Source organism: Euphorbia lathyris, chromosome 5, assembly GCF_963576675.1.
Source record: "Euphorbia lathyris chromosome 5, ddEupLath1.1, whole genome shotgun sequence".
Lineage (NCBI taxonomy): Eukaryota > Viridiplantae > Streptophyta > Magnoliopsida > Malpighiales > Euphorbiaceae > Euphorbia > Euphorbia lathyris.
In genome coordinates, this window is record NC_088914.1 from 57,732,168 (window position 1) to 57,750,471 (window position 18,304).

Here is an 18,304-nt window from a genome sequence, read left to right on the forward strand (position 1 = left end):
AGTTTTCAGAGAAAATGTTAAATGTTGCGGTTATATAAACCTAATTAAACGCTATATTTTCTGCGGTTTGGAGTGAAACGCTAAATGGTCCAAAAAGCTAAAACAAAAAGGGCACGTCCTGATAATTTATGCGTTCTAGGCGGAATAATAAATAAGAGCCTCTTTAATAAAATATTGTACGTAAAAAGATTTCAAATATATTTCAATACATGATAAACAAAAAGGTATTTCATTAATAATTAATTATATGGTACATATTATTACTACGTTCACTAAATATCATTATGTATCCAAAATCAAAAAGATGTTTCACAATTGTTTTAAATTAAGGATTAAACCCCTATTTGGCCCATTGTGGTATCAAAATTTGTGTTATTTGCCTAATGTGGTATTAGTTGATAACATTTGCCCCTTGAAGTATTTCCATATTGGATATTTAACTCATTTTGGATTAAAAAAAAAAACTAACTGATTTGGTAATTTTTTTGCCAATAATTTTTTCTATATAGGCTTAATACGTGGATAAATAAGAAAAAAATTCGATTTCTTATCTATCGACATATTGTCTATATAGTAAAAAATTAAATCAATTATCACGTGTTAAAAATCTATATTCAGAAAATGAATTGGGTTTTCTTTTAGATTTAAAATATTAATTATTTAAACGTCAAAAAAAATATTAATTATTTAAACTTTTTAAAATCTAAATAATATTTATATTTATATAAATTGTTTTTACTACATATAAATATACATCTAATAAAAAATTTGAAGCCCCCTCTAACCTTGAGCCCTAGATTAGGATACTCCTGACCTAGGCACAGAACGAAAATGTGTTGAAAATAATACTAATTTATTAAGAATTTAATGCATCCATTTAATTATGAGATGCTTGATAAGTAATAATTGAAAATTGGAATATGCATATTGCCAATGTATAATAGTTGAAAATGGAACGGAAATTTATGAAAGTGAATGAAGTGAAAAATTAAATTCTGAATGCTCTCATTAAAATTATAATTCTAACTATTACATTATATATTGATGCTTAGAGATGGCAACGGGTACTCTACCCACGGGTACCCGGTACTACCCGATCCTAATGGAACTACCCATACCCTTATAAAAGGGTATGAGACGGGTATGTGATCAAAACCATTACCCATTAGGGTAATGGGACGGGTATGAGAAGACCCCCTAGGGTACCCGGTACCCGTTACCTGTCTTAACTTTTTTATTTATTAAAAAATATTATTGTATTTTAGATATAAGATGTGGGATTTGAACACCAACCTTTTGTTCTTCAACTATTAAGTGATACCACTAAACTACTTTATTTTTATTGATTAAGGTTTAATTTGTTCAATTTTTAGATGGGTGGTTATTAAATTTAAACTTGGTTAAATTTTTAATATTTTTTGTTTATTTATTGATTCTTAACGGGTAAGGGTACCCGCGGGTACCCGTGAATTAAATTGGACAGGTATGGGATGCAAAACATATACCCATTAGGGTAATGGGAAGGGTACGGGTAATTAAAAAATAAACGGGTAAGGGTTTGGGATTTGCACTACCCGCAGATACCCTACCAGGTGCCATCCATATTGATACTAAGTGTGTTAAGCAAGAAATGTCAAGGTTAAGTAATCAATGACAAAACAAGTGTCTCAATCACAATCATTGATTATATTCCCTTATGATGTATGATGGTGATTCATTGAGCAAAAGATGAAATGTGATAGAGTGTATTATGAAATAGTGAACTGCTTCTAAAATATATCAAAGATGCCGAAATCTAAAATTCCCTCAAGAGCGCCAAAGACAAAAATATCTCTGGGCAAGCGAAAGGTTTAGCCAACATAACATTTATAAGTTTGAGACTTTGTACTCGAGTGTTTATCTTTTCTCTTCTTCCAAACTCTTCATCCTAGAAGACTCTCTTTTTTTCTTCGTGTTAACTCTTTCTCAGTATCTCATCATCAACAATCAAAATCTTTATGCTATGTTTGAGTTTGTTGCTTCAATAAAACTCGTTTCTTTATTGATCACTAGAGGAATGCTGAGGGTAGCAAGAATCACATGTTCATTGTTGCTCACAATAAAGAAACGAATCTACAATAATTCTTAATAAAAAATTATTTACTACCCTAACTTTCCCGACAATTTCATCCCAAAAATAAATTAATAAAATTCCAACAAGTATCTATGCTAACTAAAACTATGAAACTAATTTCTCAGTTAGTGCGTTAGTTTTTAAATATATGTATATTTTTCTTCAAAAAATTCCGCACCATCAAAATTGCTTTCTTCTGTATATATAAAGTGAAAGACAGGTCAATGCTGTTTCGCATCAAACCATTCGCTAATTCAATTTCGGGACCATCGATCCTTTAGCTGAATGTTCTCTGTTTTGTTGAGAAAATGATAGACAGATACAAGCAGCAGCAGCAGGATAACTGCTCAAGTTCTCCCAAACACTTCAATTTACCAATGGCTTCTAATTTTCCCATTGAACCCTCTGCTCAGGACTTGCTTGACCTTGAAAACATTGGTCCTGCTCAAAGGGCTCAGTGGGTTCTCAATGCTCCTGAACCGCCCGCTCTATGGCGCGAGCTCTTCTTTTCCATGAAGAAAAACTTATTTCCTCTTGGTTGCAACTTCAAGAATCAAAATGGCTTCAAGCCTTTTGTTTCTTTTCTTGTGGCAATGTTTCCTATTTTTTCTTGGTTAAGAAAATACAAACTCACCACATTCAAGAGTGATCTTTTGGCCGGTTTAACTCTTGCTAGCCTCAGCATTCCTCAGGTTATACACATATATATAACACAGAAACTCCTTTTTACTAGTGTTTGCAGGTTCCGTGTCTGTTTCTGTTTCCATAATTATCTGATTAATTAGTTGAATCTGAATTTGGTGTAGGGTATTGGATATGCAACTTTGGCAAAGCTTGATCCTGAATATGGACTTTGTACGATTAATAATCTTTTCTGCTCATGTTTTGTGTTTGATTTTTTGTTACAAATTATGTGAAATTGTGTAATTAATTTATTGTATCAGATACAAGTGTAATCCCGCCTCTTATTTATGCTGTTATGGGAACATCAAGGGAGATTGCTATCGGACCGGTTGCTGTGATTTCACTGCTTTTATCGTCAATGATACAGAAAATACAAGATCCTGAGGCCAATCCAATTGCTTACAGAAATCTTGTTCTTACCACAACCTTTCTTGCCGGAATGTTTCAAACTGCTTTTGGACTACTCAGGTGAGGTGAATATAGTCATTTGGAGTTCAATGTTTTTTAGTTACATATTCAGTCAAAATTTTAGAATACTCTTGGAACAATATAACATGTATTATGTATACACTTCTTTATTAAAAGAATCATGGCAAGTGCACTATTTTGATTGGTTAGAATAGGACTATAGTAAAATTTAGAGTATCTGTGATGTTTCCTTTGACTTTTCTTATCCCTTCATTTGAATTTGACAGGTTGGGTTTCCTTGTGGATTTTTTATCCCATGCTGCAATAGTTGGATTCATGGGAGGAGCAGCCATTGTTATTGGACTTCAGCAACTCAAAGGACTGTTTGGAATTACTCATTTCACTAACAAGACTGATGTTATCTCCGTCCTCAAAGCTACTTGGATCTCAGTTCATCATTCTGTAAATATTTCATTTAATCTGCCCGTATGTGGAATATTGTCTTTTGATTTGTTAATCATTTCTTTATTGGTTTCAGTGGAATCCGTACAACTTTATGCTCGGTTGCTCATTCCTCACTTTCATTCTTACAATGAGATACCTTGTAAGTGCTATCACAGAATAGAAACTCAACAAATTAACCCCTTTTAATCTTTAGATGTGGTTTTAGTATTATCAACTTTTTCTTTTTTTACACTGAAGGGTAAAAGGAACCGGAAACTGTTCTGGTTGCCGGCAATGGCACCTCTGTTCTCTGTTATTGTTTCAACAGTGATAGTGTACCTGACAAGAGCTGATAAACATGGAGTAAAGATCATAAAACATATCAAACAAGGATTGAACCCAAGCTCACTCCATCACTTACAATTCAACGACCCACATATTGGAGAATTAACTAAAATTGGACTTGTAGTTGCTGTTGTTGCACTAACTGTGAGTTTTTCTATTTCTTGACATGGTATTAGAGCCTCTTTTCCTTGTTGAAGTTAATTCTTTTATTGGTGGTTAATGTAACAGGAAGCAATAGCAGTAGGGAGGTCATTTGCGTCAATAAAAGGATACCATCTAAACGGAAACAAAGAAATGATGGCCATGGGATTCATGAACATTTTCGGATCTTTTTCTTCATGTTATGTAGCAACTGGTGAGATTGAATTTAGCATAACTCTTCTCTAAAATAGCAGTTTGAAATGAATATATGAATAATGAAAGGTGTATATATAGGTTCGTTCTCGCGAAGTGCGGTGAATTTCAGTGCTGGATGTGAAACAGCGATATCGAATGTTGTGATGGCGATTACAGTGATGATATGTTTGCAACTATTTACGAGGCTATTATATTTCACTCCAACGGCTATCCTGGCCTCCATTATTCTTTCAGCTTTGCCTGGACTTATTGATCTTAATAAAGTCTGCCATATTTGGAAGGTTGATAAGTTAGATTTTGTTACTTGCATTGGAGCTTTTTTCGGAGTCTTATTCGCCTCAGTAGAAATCGGCCTACTAGCTGCGGTAATTTTAATCAACCATTGTTACATTGACCTAGAAAATGGTAAAAGTAATATTAAGAAGTTTGCAGGTAATGATATCATTTGTGAAGATAATCATAGTATCAATTAGACCAGGCATAGAAATTCTTGGAAGAATTCCTGGGACTCATGAATATGCTAATGTTGAACAATATCCTGTAGCCATTAAGACTCCTCCTCCTGTACTTGTAGTCAGTATTAAGTCTGGCTACCTTTGTTTTGCCAATGCCAACTTCGTCAGACAAAAGTAAATACTCTTCTTCTTTCCTTTATTTTTTTTACAACTATATGTTGATGCATGTCTTAAACTTATAAATCTTTTACGTTCAAAGGATTATGAAATTGGCGACTGAAAAGGCAGAAAACAGCAAGGAGAATGCTCAAATGACGGTTCAATTTGTCATTCTTGACATGTCCAGTAAGTTCTGCACTCTATAATTAATTCAAATAATCAAATAATTTCTTGTAATGTCATAATGGTATTTTTTTTTTTTAAATTACGGAACAATGCATTTACATTAAAAAGAAAGAAAAATACTCATCACATCCTAATGTGATTCGAACCCATAACCTCTCTAGTCATAGATAAGCTCTCAACCACTAGGTTAAGAGTTTCACCATATAATGATATTATTTCATACTGCAGATTTGTCGAATATCGACATAGCTGGAATCGACTCTCTTGAAGAACTTCATAAGAATCTTGTCTCAAATTCAATTAAGGTTATATATTTTTTATCTTTATATATATATATTGGTTATTATTTTCAATTAAATATGAATTTTGGTTAAATCTATCAGCTAGCCATAGCGAACCCAAGGTTGCAAGTGATTCAGAAACTAAAAGTAGCCAACTTTGTGAGCAAAATTGGAGGAAGGATATTCTTAACAATTGGAGAAGCAGTGGATGAATGTCTCAATCCCAAATTATATGTCATTTAACAAAATTAATGTCGTCTTTTTCAGCATTATTGTCCCCTAATTATTGTGTATAAGTGAATAAATGGGACATGTAATCAAATTAATCATAATGTGCTTTTCATCTCTTATTTCTAGAGACTTTTTTATTTCTAGACTCTTTCCTATTTTATTATAAATGTTATTTTATACGATTAGTACACGCTAAGTTAACTTTTTTACGTGGGTTTATGAAAATTAATTAAAATAATAGACTTATTATAAAATAAATAAATAAATAGTAGAATCAATAAGTAAAGAATAACGATGTCTTTTTTCTAATATCTATTTTCTATGTAACTTCTAAAACGACATGTATTATGAAACAGAGTATATTATATCCAGTATTGGTAATGTGTGAGTTTTGAATGATATACCTAATTTGACAGGGCACTAGTGATGGAAGGGCCTAGTGGAAGTGGTGGTTATTCTGAAAATAAGTTAAGTAGTCTAGATTCATTGAATCTGAATGAGTTAAGTAGTGGATGTGGATATAATAATAATCATCTCTTTTATAACATGTAGTGGCACTCGTAATTAATCATACCCTTTTAGATTTAGTAAAGTAAGTAGTGATAGATAGTATATGTTATTCCAAAATCATGTCTACATTCATTGTATCTAAACCCATGCTTTTTCACTTGCCATTTTGCATTATATTCTAAGTCAAACCCTTCGTTAAGCATCAGAAGCAACATTTTCAAACAATACAAGTGTAAGGCTATCAAGCCACACACCATAATCGAAACCCACAAAAAAAAAAAAAACAAAACAAAACAAAAACGAAAAATAAAAACTTTGCTATACTTAAGCAATTTCCAATCCAAGTGACAAAATGTCTTAAGATATGATGTTCAAAAGCTCAGGATAGTATGGATGAGTCTGCTTTCAAAATAACTTTGCTATGAGACCCATTTTTTTTTCTTTAATTGAGTGACTGAGTTTATTAAGTTTACTAATCATTGAAAATCAACAACTTAAAATTCAAGAAATTTATAAGGGAAAGTGTATCCTACTACTACTGTATCAGTTTAAATTTCTAGTGCAATTGGTTCTATCAAATCCTTTTTAGGGTAAGTGATCATCAAAGGTTTAACTTCTAGAAACGTTATTTGCTTATTTAATTTTAATACATGATGAGATGAATTTGTATTATAAATGCTTTGAGTTTAATTAGTGGGTATTTATGTACAAGATTGCGTAGGTTGTTAAACTTTAAAAATCAACTAGTTCAATAAGTTATACCATATACATATATATGAATTTAGTGTTATCCAAGCAACTCAATTAAATTGGGACAAAGTTCTATCCGGTTATCACTCAAGTGTTTTTTTTATCACCGTCTCATAATCCAAATTAAATCGGACAATTATTTGTGCATCCGAATTAATCATCTCATGATATTTATAATTGGACATCATTTTGCTCTTTTTTGCTCTTTTTTGCTTCCTCAGACAGTAGTAAAACACTTTTGATAGCGTTACTAACTAATATTATTGTTAATGACCAATTTTAGTCATTAATTAATGACTGATTCACACTTAGTCTTTAAAATCAGTCATTAACTTCTGTTTTTCTTGTAGTGAAACTTGTCGCATTCCGAACACATTCAACCCCAAATGTGACAAGGTTTATAATAAACCTTATCGCATCCGAGCGGATTCAATCCCAAATGCGACAAGGTTTATACTTAAACATTGTCGTATCTGAGCGCATTCAACCCTAATGCGACACAATTCACAAACTTACATTATACCTTGTCACATTCAAGCGCATTCAAGCCAGGATGCGACACGAATATTGGCACGTAAACATGACAATAACTGTGAATTGAAATCACAGTTTCTATTGTTAGAAAAGATTAGGGTTACAGAAAAAAACAATCGAAATTAGAAACAGAAATGGAACAACAAGAGTGTTTAATTGTCCAAAAAGATTGTGAAGAGAAAAGATTAAAAAATTGTGTATCACAAAGCTGAAACTAAATGTATATATAATGTTCAGCTTGTGGGCGTCGCGAGCACGCGTATGGTATATTTTGCCAAAACTCACTAAACACAATTTAAAGGCTTATGAGGCCCAACTCTTTATATACTCTTTCAAACATTGGTAAGTTTCCCATGTGGGATAGAAAACTCTTAAGAGCAAAGTCACTAATATTAGAGTATATATTATTTTGTTATTTATCTATATCTTTGACACAGTTAGTTTCCCTGATTCTAGCTTAGAATATAGGGATTAGTCGTTCATTATAGAGTGAATTGTATTCTGTATATATATTAAATTACAATCCATAACAATCACTGAGAATTCATATTGTTACATGGTATCAGAGACCAAAACCTAGTCTACATTTCTCTCTCTCTCTCTTGCTACCTCCCTCACCGCCACCGACAGTCGAAAACCTAAACCCACAACCGCAACCCTAAACGCCGCAGACACCATTCAGCCACCACCATGACCAATACCTCGGCCAACTCCAACACGAACACCCCTAACACCGGAAATTCTAACACCGAAAATTCTCATGCCGAAACACATCAAGCCAACCTTCCCTCCCTAACAGTCTCCAATATTTCTACCTTTATCAAAATCACCCTGGATATTGAAAAAGGTCACTATCCAACCTGGGCCGCCTTGTTCAAACTCCATGCCAAAGCCTTCCAAGTTCTTGATCATATCATTCCTCCATCACCCACCAATCCTTCCGCCAACTCTCTCCAAACCACAAACCCTGAACTCTAGTCACGTGTTGATGTTGTGGTCCTTCAATGGATTTAAAGCACCATTTTAATTGATCTGCTTCACACTGTTATTGAAGCAGACTCTACCGCAGCCACAGCCTGGAACCGCCTACAGGACATATTTTCAGACAATAAGCACTATCGTGCTCTCTTCTTTCAGCAAGAATTCTCCAAAACCAAACTTGATGATTTTTCTGATATCTCTTCCTACTGTCAGCACCTTAAATCCCTATCTGATCAGCTATCAAACGTAGATTGCCCTATCACTAATGACCAGATTGTTCTCCAACTCATATCTGGTTTAACAGATGCCTATGATACAACTAGAACTCAGATCCACCATGGGGATCCTCTTCCTCCCTTTCAAAAAGCCCGGTCAATGCTAATACTTGAAGAGACATCCCGTTCCCGCAAAAATATCCCACCACCAGACATTGCGGCCCTAGCCGCCTCCTCCACTGACTCCGCCGCGCAGCCTACCCACTTCCCTCCGGCACTGTATGCGCATAATCGCGCTCCCCCACCCTATCGCGGCAGTCGATACGGTGGTCGTCCGACTCGCGGCAGAGGAGGCCGCCATCACTACCGCCCGTTGCAGCACTCTAACTACCGCCCTGCTCTTTTACCACCATGGGCTTACACCTATCCTTGGGTACATCAGCAACAATAGGCAACTCCTCCATGCCCCTATCCGACATCAGGCCGGCAGCCTCCCCATTCTGGGATTCTCCGACCTCGCCCTCCAATACCGCAAGCACACCTCCAAATGGCATCCCCGTCGTATGTGCCGACTGATATTGCCGAAGCAATGCACACCATGTCAATTACACCACCTCCTGATCAATGGCACATGGACACAGGAGTGACATATCACATGACAGCTCACAAAGATACACTCACTTCTTATTTTAATTCGAGCCTCAATGGCAAAATAATTGTCGATAATGGTCATTGTATGCATGTTTGCGGATCTGGTAATGTATCTTTAGCCACCAAACATCGCCCCTTAAAATTAACCAATATCTTGCATGCTCCTCAACTTATTAAAAATCTTATTTCTGTCCGTAAATTTACTAGGGATAACCAAGTTTCTGTCGAATTTGATCCATTGGGTTTTTCTGTGAAGGATTTACAGACGGGAACACATATCATGAGATGTAACAGTATAAGGGACCTCTATCCAGTTATATCCAGTTCATCCACCTCACCTCCTTCTCCTTCCGTTTTCACTGCACTTTCTTCTGATGTTTGACATAATCGTTTAGGACATCGAGGGCCTGTCATCTTGAATACCCTGCTGAATAAAAATTTGATTTCTTGTAATAGGAATAAGAATGTTTCTGTTTGCTCTTCCTATGTAAATGGAAAATATATAAAATTACCATTTCAGTCCTCTTATAATTATGTTTGTATGCCATTTGACTTAATTCATAGCGATATATGGACATCTCCTACTTTAAGTTCAAGTGGTCACCGTTACTACGTCTTATTTCTTGATAATTACACAAATTTTTTATGGACGTTTCCCTTAGCCCAAAAATCCCAAGTGTATTATGTGTTTCTTACTTTCCGTTCGTTTGTTCGAACTCAATTTGAAAGGGATATTAAAGTTTTTCAATGTAACAATGGGGTGAATTCAATAACAATTCTTTTCGTCAATTCTATCATACTAATGAGATGCAATTTCATTATTCATGTCCATACACATCTCCTCAAAATAGAAAATCCGAACGAACTATTCGAACTATTAATAATATCATTAGAACTGTCATGAACTATGCATTCATTCCGTTCCAATTTTGGCAATAATGCACTTGAACTAGCTACATATCTTCTGAACATTTACCCTCATAAAATTTTGGGTTATCAATCTCCCACTCAAATTTTATACCAAATAGACCCCTCTTATTCACATCTTCACATTTTCGGTTGTTTGTGTTTTCCACTTATCCTGTCTTCGTCCCGTCATAAGCTAGAGCTTCGTTCCTACCCATGCGTGTTCCTTGGTTATCCGTGTAATAACCTTAATTTTGGGCATAGTATAAATATATAGATATAATTTTTGGTTAGTTTGCTTTTTAATAAATAACTTTATTTGTATTAAGTAGGTTTTTTTTTGTTACAACCTAATTACATTTGCCAATTATACCCTTAGTCACTTAAAACAGTTTTAACCTTGTATCTCAAAACAAAAAAGAAACTGCAGCTGCCTCCTTCGTGTTGTTCCAAATTTTAAAACTTTCATAATATTGCTCCTGCAAAAGCTTGATCGGTGGCTTTTGGAATTGAAAAAGTAAGTTGCTGATTCTTTGTATATTTTGATTTTTATATCTAATCAACCCTTGTACCCATACTTTTCTATTTTTAATCAACTTGTAGATCGTCCGTTTGCGCACCAAGTTTGGGCTTTTGCTGCAACATTAATTCATATAATGTTATTTTATTTTAAAAAATCCATATTTGAGTCTTCCTTAAAGTGCTTGTGCCTTGGTCTTATCCCGAGACATCAATTTTATTTTGAATTAAAGTTTAATGGTTCAATTTTGTCCTATCCCATTTTTATTTTGGTGGTTGCTGTAATGGAGTTTTATTATTCAAAACCTTTCTCAATTGTGTGTATATATATATATATATCTATTATATATATTCTAAATGAGAGATTGAGTAATGATTTTTATTTTTCCTTTATGGAATTGTCTTCCAAATTTTGGTTCTAATGTAGCAGTATTTAAAATTAGTCTTATGATTTAAAAGAAATTAGTGAGGGTTTAATTACTTCTTCCCTAATATGTTAATTGTCTCCATTAGTTTAGACATGATTAAGCTTAGTTAATTCATTCTTTTTTTTCATTGAACCCGATAGGAAATTCTGATATTCCTTCAGTTGATTAAGAGACGAGCTTTTCTGTTCTAGCTTCTGTCTAAATTCCAGGTGACTGGTAATTATAGTACATGACCCTATTTGATTGAAATACCAGACCGAAAACTGTTTATCAAAAATTAGCATTTGACTGTATATTTTCTTTCATAAAACGTATATCTTGAACTTTATGTTTACTAATTATCCTTAGTATTAGAGCGTATATTCTGGGAACATGCCCTTATATTGATTTGTTTTATTATCAGTTACAATGAAGTTATTAAAGTTCGATTTGATAGGATTTCACATTTATGATACGCGATTTATCGCAGTTATTACTTTTATTTTAGAAATCTGATAATTTGTTCAATCAGGTATGATTTTCTGATTTATATGTGTATACTATATGTTTTCAAACGGGTACAAGTGCTCAGTATATCTGTATCTATTATCTGGTCTCTCACCGATCTTCATAATATTAGGACTTTGCATTTGTCTTCGAGTCATGATGTAAGTTGTCAGTTTTATCGTCAGTTGTGTCAACATTAGAATCATGCATAAGATCAGTGAAAGCAATCATCTGTTATCTGTATCTGTTATTGGTAGCGCGCTTACCATTTATCTGGCCTTGGTGGTGTGCAGTATCACCACTCGGTTACACTATACCATGTGTTTTAAAGCTTTTGCCTTATTTTCTGATTATTCCAATCTTTGAAATATTTTGAAAGGCTTCACTATTATGTTTGACAATTGATTCCTAGTATTTGAATTGATCATCTTATATTGACCCTTTAGTTTAACTGATTTTGAAATACTATATTTTGAACTATAATGGTCATGATTTAAAAGTATCAGCATGCCTGCCTGTTCCTTTTCTGTTGTGTGCTATAACTACTACTCACTGAGGTTTTCGCTCATATAGACGAAAATCTCATACCACGTTGAATCTTTTTTTTTCAGATTAAGGTCTTTGTTCGTGAGGTAACCCTTGGATTGATGTTGAAGGAGATTGCTTAATAATTTAGCTTTATATTATCTTTGGAGACTTTTGATTATTGAGATTCGACTTGAATAGTTAGGTTCCTTTAGGGTTTTATGATATAATTTCAACGAATTGATATTCTGTTAGTTAATTTTGGAATTTTCTATTAGTTCAGAATTAAGGCTAGCATAGATTAAAGTTAATTTAATTTATGCGCCGATCATGGCCTGGTTTGGGTCGTGACAATCCGACTAATCACCGAGGATACAAATGTTTTTATCCATCCAAAAATAAAATCATCATATCCCGTCATGTCATATTTAACGAATCAGAATTTCCTTTTACACCACACCCGGCAAATAACGGAACTCGTTCTGAACCTCCTCTAGCGGTCGACGGCCTGCTTCCGATATCTCCCACTGTCCAAATTCCTGTGTCCCCTTCCTTCTCGTCGTCCCTGTCCAGTCCTGCGTCTCCCTGTCTAGTGTTTCCTACAAATCTCACGCCGTCGTCCCCCTGCGTCTCCCCTATCCGCGTCTTCTCCCGCGTCTCCACCGTCTGTCCCTAAATCATCCTCGATGTCGTCCTTCCCCATGTCCTCCCCTGCGTCTTTTGCGTCGTCCGACAGGCCCCCGCCATCTTCCCATACACCACGATCTATATCCTCCCCTGCGTCGTCCACCCAACCCTCCCAATCACCTTCCACAACCAGACACCCCTCCCCCTCTGCCCCTCGAACAGCCACTGCTGTCGAGTCCACAAATAACAGCACCCATCCTATGGCTACACGAGCACAACACGGGATACACAAACCCCGCCGTATGCTCAACCTCTCAGCCTCCACATCACCGGTCATCTCCCCCATCCCAAAACACCAACCCTTGCATTAACTGATCCAAATTGGATACAAGTCATGACTGATGAGTTTGAGGCTCTTATTGAAAATAAGAAGTGAGTACTAGTATCCCGTCCAAAAAATGCTAACGTTATTCGTAGTTGGTGGATTTTTAGGCACAAGACCAAGTCTAACGGCTCCTTTGAATGGTATAAAGCACGGCTAGTGGGAAATGGGTCTGGACAATTGGCTGGAATTGACTGTGGTGAAACATTTAGCCCTGTGGTGAAGCCGGCAACCACCCGAGCTGTTCTTAGCATTGCTCTGTCCAAAAATTGGAACCTTCACCAATTGGATGTCAAAAATGCCTTCCTCCATGGAGACCTTAGTGAAACAGTCTACATGCACCAACCTTTGCTTATGTACACTGTCCTTTATAGCTGGGTATTTTGTTTTGCAATCATTATGATGGAATAAAGAACTTTTAAACCCTATTCTCTTCTATCTGTAATTCTTCTGTGTTGAAATCATATCTGAGTATTATTTACTCACCATATACCCACCACAATCTTTACTTAAGCCAGTTTGAAGTTTGACTTAGCCTACTGCTTATATTGTATGACGCTTTCGTTTTCCTCTTTCTTTCTTGCCATTGGTGAACTCTCTTATCTCTTTGCACTCCTTCATCCCTCCTCAAGGTTGGGAACAAGACGGATATGCCAATGGTGTCTATCTACTCCGATCCAATACGGGGGATAACTTTTATGTCCCATCTCATTGCAAACAACTCAAAGCCTTTTTGAGAGCTTTGTGATCCCATATTTGACCGGTTCACACTACTACTAGCTTCAATTTTTCGACTTTTTCTTTCTTTCTTTTTTTAAACGGATGTTCAGCAACTTGACGATAGAGGAAGGTGCAGTTGTAATACTATGAATTAATGATCTTTGCTAGCATGGTGTATTGTTTCACTTGTAACATTGTAAATGATTATAGTTAAATTCTTTCTTTTTTTACTAAAAATGTAAAGCACGTGTTTTTTGTGTTTCAACCAAAAATCACCTACTTCTCATTCAACAAAAGTGTATGCACAATTATAAAATCAGTATTGGTAACAAATTTTTGGCAATGATAATTACGCAAGTTTAAAATCATTCACTTTCATGGGGCAAAAATACGTAAAGCAGACGATGAAAGTGACTAGGGAATTGCCAAGAATAAATTGTCATACATAGCCAAAATCAATAGCAGGATCTCTAATTTAATTTAAAGCTTCAAAACCCAAATGGAAGCAGGGCTATTATACATTTATGAAGAAAAGAGAAGAAGAGTAATTTACTTGCATTACATGACTCATAGCAGCTTACTCAAGCTTCAAACACAAATACCAATCTTCGCAGAGTGGATGTCATCTTAAGGCTAACCTGGTTCTTGAGGAAATATGATACTTATTCTCTAACTGGGTGTTTGTTAGAAGGGATATAGGAGGTGGGATATGGATAAAAAACACGAGATAGGTTATCTCGTGTTTGTTTGTGAGATAGAAGAGTGAGACAGATGAGGGATAAGTCTCTTATCTCTCAAATCCTATACCCAGGAGGGGGTGGTATAAGGAGGTGTGATAAGCTCCTGCGATTTTAATAGGATGGAAAAGTCCATCTTATCCCTCAAATTAATGTTATGTAGTTTAAATAAGGTTAAAATAGTAAAATGTATTATTTTATCCCTATCCCTATCCCACATACCAAACATTGAATAATAATTCTTGAATTATATTTTTATCCTTATCCCAACCATTTATCCTTGTCTCTATCCCAACCTTTATCCTTATTTCTATCCCAATAGAATACCAAACGCCCTGTAAGTGTAAGCCTTTTGATTACAATAGTATTATATTTGCTACTACCTGTGACACTAAATTGGATCTAATTTCAGGACTTGAAAAACTTCAAAGACCTGGACAGCTTATGCTCCAAGTTCCCTATACATAGCTAGGTGGGGTGAATAGAGTCACAGAGCTAGATTGTGATGATAACGGAACCGGGCTGCTAGACCAGTGGCTTTTTCCTAATCTTTCCCATCCATGTTACATATCGGACAAATGAAAGCAGCTTCTGTAGCTGACATACATAGGTCTAACTTAAGCAAAAACTTTATGTTATTAATGTGTTTTTGCTCGTGACTCTATTTCTCCCACCTAGCCATGTATAGGGAACTTGGAGCATAAGCTGGCCAGGTCCTTGAAGCTTTTTAAGTCATGAAATTTGATCCAATTTAGTGCGACGGTTAGTAGCAAATATAAGAATAGTGTAATCAAAAGGGTTACACTTCGAGAATAAGTGTCACAGTTTCTTGAGAATAAGGTTAGCCTTAAGATGGCATCCACTTTGAGAAGATTGGTATTTGTGTTTGAAGGTTTGAGCAAGCTGCTATTAGTCATGTAATTCAAGTGAATCTCTTCTCTTTTCTTCATAAATGTATACTAACAGTGCTCCCATTTGGGTTTTGAAGCTTTAAATTCACTGGCATACTCCTATGTTGGACGGAAACAGATACGGGAAACGATATTTCTAAGAAAATTAGCAAGGAAATGGTAATAGAAACGGACACGAAACGCGGAAACCCTAATGAAGAAGAGTTTCCATGCAACATAGCCCTATTAACAATTTGTGCTGCAAAAACTAAAAAAGAAAACTTAAGAAAACTATAAAATAAAAATATGCAAACAAAAATTTTGCAGTTGACAATTAAGGTAAGCTTTGATGACTAGTAGGTCTTTCGCCCTGAAACAACATAAGCAAAAGCATAAATTTGGTCTCCTACTCACGAGTCATGGCCAATGGAAACAAAATATCTAATTTAGTGGATTTGGAACCGAAAATTGAACACTTGTATCCTAACATCGCAATTCAATTGCATCATAGTATAGATACTTCCGAGCAAGGGTCTGCTCGGATGGAGGTTTTTGAAGGTTAAATAGTGGAAGATTAATAATGTAACCGTACTTGAGTAGGAAGGTTATTAGGAGGTTAATTATGTAATTATGTTTGGTTAGAAGGTTATTAGGAGGGGAAGGATTTCAAAGGTTCCGATTTTTAGTCCCACAAATTTGGTGGGATTTTGAAGGTTAAGTATTTTACTCCACCTCCCTTCCCTTCCCTTCCCCTTAGCTTCTCTTCCATCATTAAACCTTCTCAACCTCCATCCATGGCAGCATTTTTCTATTGCACTCACAAGCAGGGCTCTATTTATAAACATCAAATTTACAGAATTTGATGAAAACCAAATAAGGCAATGGAAGATTCATTTAAAGTAATCTGTATACATATGGGATGCATAAGAATATCAATTTACATTAATTAATGCTAAAAAGTAGCTATCACATTGAACCAAAAACATCAAAATATGCAAGTGTGAGGTGCGTGATACAGAGAAAGAGTACCTCAAATCCTGGTACAAGAAGAATCAAAATCATCAGGAGCAACCCGAGAAATCCAGCTACTAAGGGTCCGCTTAATATCAGAGTGATTAACATAAGCCAACTCATACATACTGCACAAGTTAACAACAAGTGTCTCATTCAATGCAACAGTAGGAACTCTCTCAAGTGAATTCTCCAACACCTTAATTGAATCAGACAAATCCCTCAAGTACATCAAGCAAAGTGCTTTATTATTTATGGCCACAGCATCCATAGGATCTCTCTCAATGCACTCTTCATACTCCCTCACTGCCGAAACGTAATCCTTCCCGACCAAATACACCATTGCCTTGTTCCTATTTACCAGATTCCTAAACTCAACTTCATTCAGTAATTGATCACTATCTCCAGCTTTTAACTCCTTCAACAACCTCTCCACCAGATCAAATGATCCCTTTGCCCCTTCTAAATCCCCAATCTGCATTTGTATAAATCCCAATTTTGACAATAAAACAGGATCCAGATTACCACAAGAAACTAAATCTTTTATCAAATCCAAGCAAATACTATATTCTTTATTCTTCAAATGCTCAGTAATCATATTATTCATAACAAAAACCTCTCTCTTTTTCCAAATTTTGATCGAAACATCATAAGATTGTTTTTCCTTTAGTTTACCACGTACAAAATCGAGCAACAAATAAAAGCGATCTAATCCTTCCTGGCGGTTACCTAATTTGAAGGGGATCAACGCGTGGAGCCACCTTAGAGAGAAGGGGACCATAGAACCGGACCGGTTGGGATAGATTTTCGGATACGTTTCGTACAAGTAGTGGTGGCTATCGAAATCGTAGACTGTATCGAGCTCGGCGAGAGCGTCTTTGTAACGGCGTAGCTTGGTTAAAGCAAGGACGTTGTAGGCCAGGTAGGTAAGGTGGTCGTGAGGAGTGGAAAGTTGAGAAAGGGAGCGGGCTTGAGCGACCTTGTCGAGAATTGAACGCCAGCCGCCGCGGTTGGCAAGATCCTGGAGAGAAGCGAGCTCGTGGGCTAGGTCATTGAGAGAGCCGAATTTGTTGGATAACGGATCGGCGGAGAGTGAGACGGTCTCTAGTTGAGGATCGGTTGATTCCGGTTCCATTGACGGTGGTGGAAGGATAATGTGCGGCTGCCGGAGATTGGTGGGATGGGAGATCTAGAATGAGATAGTTTCAGTTGTCCGCGTCACTGTGATAAGCAGTGTCATCTCTCACCAGGATAAATTACCCCATATTCATTGAATTTTTAACTTACTAAAATGATGAAAATCGAATAAAGGATAAAATTTAAAAATTAGCCCAAATCAATGTTTAGTAAAGTTTTTTTTTTTTTTTTTTTTGAAACCAATCTTTAAGTAAAGTTAACATGATATATAATTTTTTTTTATATCCTAACTTTATCGAAAGTAAAAAGGTTAAAACTATCCTCATAGGTTAGATTGAAAAATATTTTTTTTAAATGTACTGATTTTTAACCATGATTAAACATTTGTATCATTACAGTGCATGTGGTACCGTAATGGTATAGAACACTAGCAGTATTCTGTACCATTAGGGCGCCTATAATGAAATCAAATAAAATCCATCTATTTTTCTGTTAAGAAAGCTTCTTTAAAAGAAGTAGGTCTTCACGGTTTATTTAACCCGTGAAAATTTGGTCTTCCATTTCCCTTTAACAATTTGCCTTCTCCGTCTATTTAAAAAAAAAAAACTCCCTAGCAATCCCCATATTTCCTT

The 18,304-nt window shown here is 35.6% G+C and overlaps 2 protein-coding genes across 2 annotated transcripts; one reads left to right on the forward strand and one right to left on the reverse strand.

Moving 5' to 3' along the window:
• Positions 1 to 2,026: 2,026 nt before the first annotated feature.
• On the forward strand, positions 2,027 to 5,840 carry LOC136228735 (low affinity sulfate transporter 3-like). The gene is made up of 12 exons (XM_066017199.1): positions 2,027 to 2,805; positions 2,920 to 2,968; positions 3,058 to 3,265; positions 3,493 to 3,667; positions 3,744 to 3,809; positions 3,908 to 4,138; positions 4,223 to 4,349; positions 4,430 to 4,716; positions 4,784 to 4,980; positions 5,066 to 5,151; positions 5,380 to 5,456; positions 5,535 to 5,840. Exons 1-12 carry the CDS (start codon positions 2,422 to 2,424, stop codon positions 5,673 to 5,675), a joined length of 2,028 nt encoding a protein of 675 aa, XP_065873271.1. The 5' UTR covers positions 2,027 to 2,421; the 3' UTR covers positions 5,676 to 5,840.
• A 10,542-nt stretch (positions 5,841 to 16,382) lies between these two features.
• LOC136231127 (uncharacterized) lies at positions 16,383 to 17,803 on the reverse strand. Its single transcript, XM_066020412.1, has one exon. The coding sequence runs from the start codon at positions 17,668 to 17,670 to the stop codon at positions 16,555 to 16,557; it is 1,116 nt and encodes a 371-aa protein (XP_065876484.1). The 5' UTR covers positions 17,671 to 17,803; the 3' UTR covers positions 16,383 to 16,554.
• Between the last annotated feature and the right edge of the window lie 501 nt (positions 17,804 to 18,304).

Coding starts and splice junctions, on each gene's coding strand:
- LOC136228735 (XM_066017199.1), top strand. CDS start 2,422: ATGATAGACAGATACAAGCAGCAGCAGCAGGATAACTGCTCAAGTTCT. Junction 3,266..3,492: donor ACTGCTTTTGGACTACTCAG/GTGAGGTGAATA, acceptor TGAATTTGACAG/GTTGGGTTTCCTTGTGGATT. Junction 4,981..5,065: donor GCCAACTTCGTCAGACAAAA/GTAAATACTCTT, acceptor TTACGTTCAAAG/GATTATGAAATTGGCGACTG.
- LOC136231127 (XM_066020412.1), bottom strand. CDS start 17,670: ATGGAACCGGAATCAACCGATCCTCAACTAGAGACCGTCTCACTCTCC.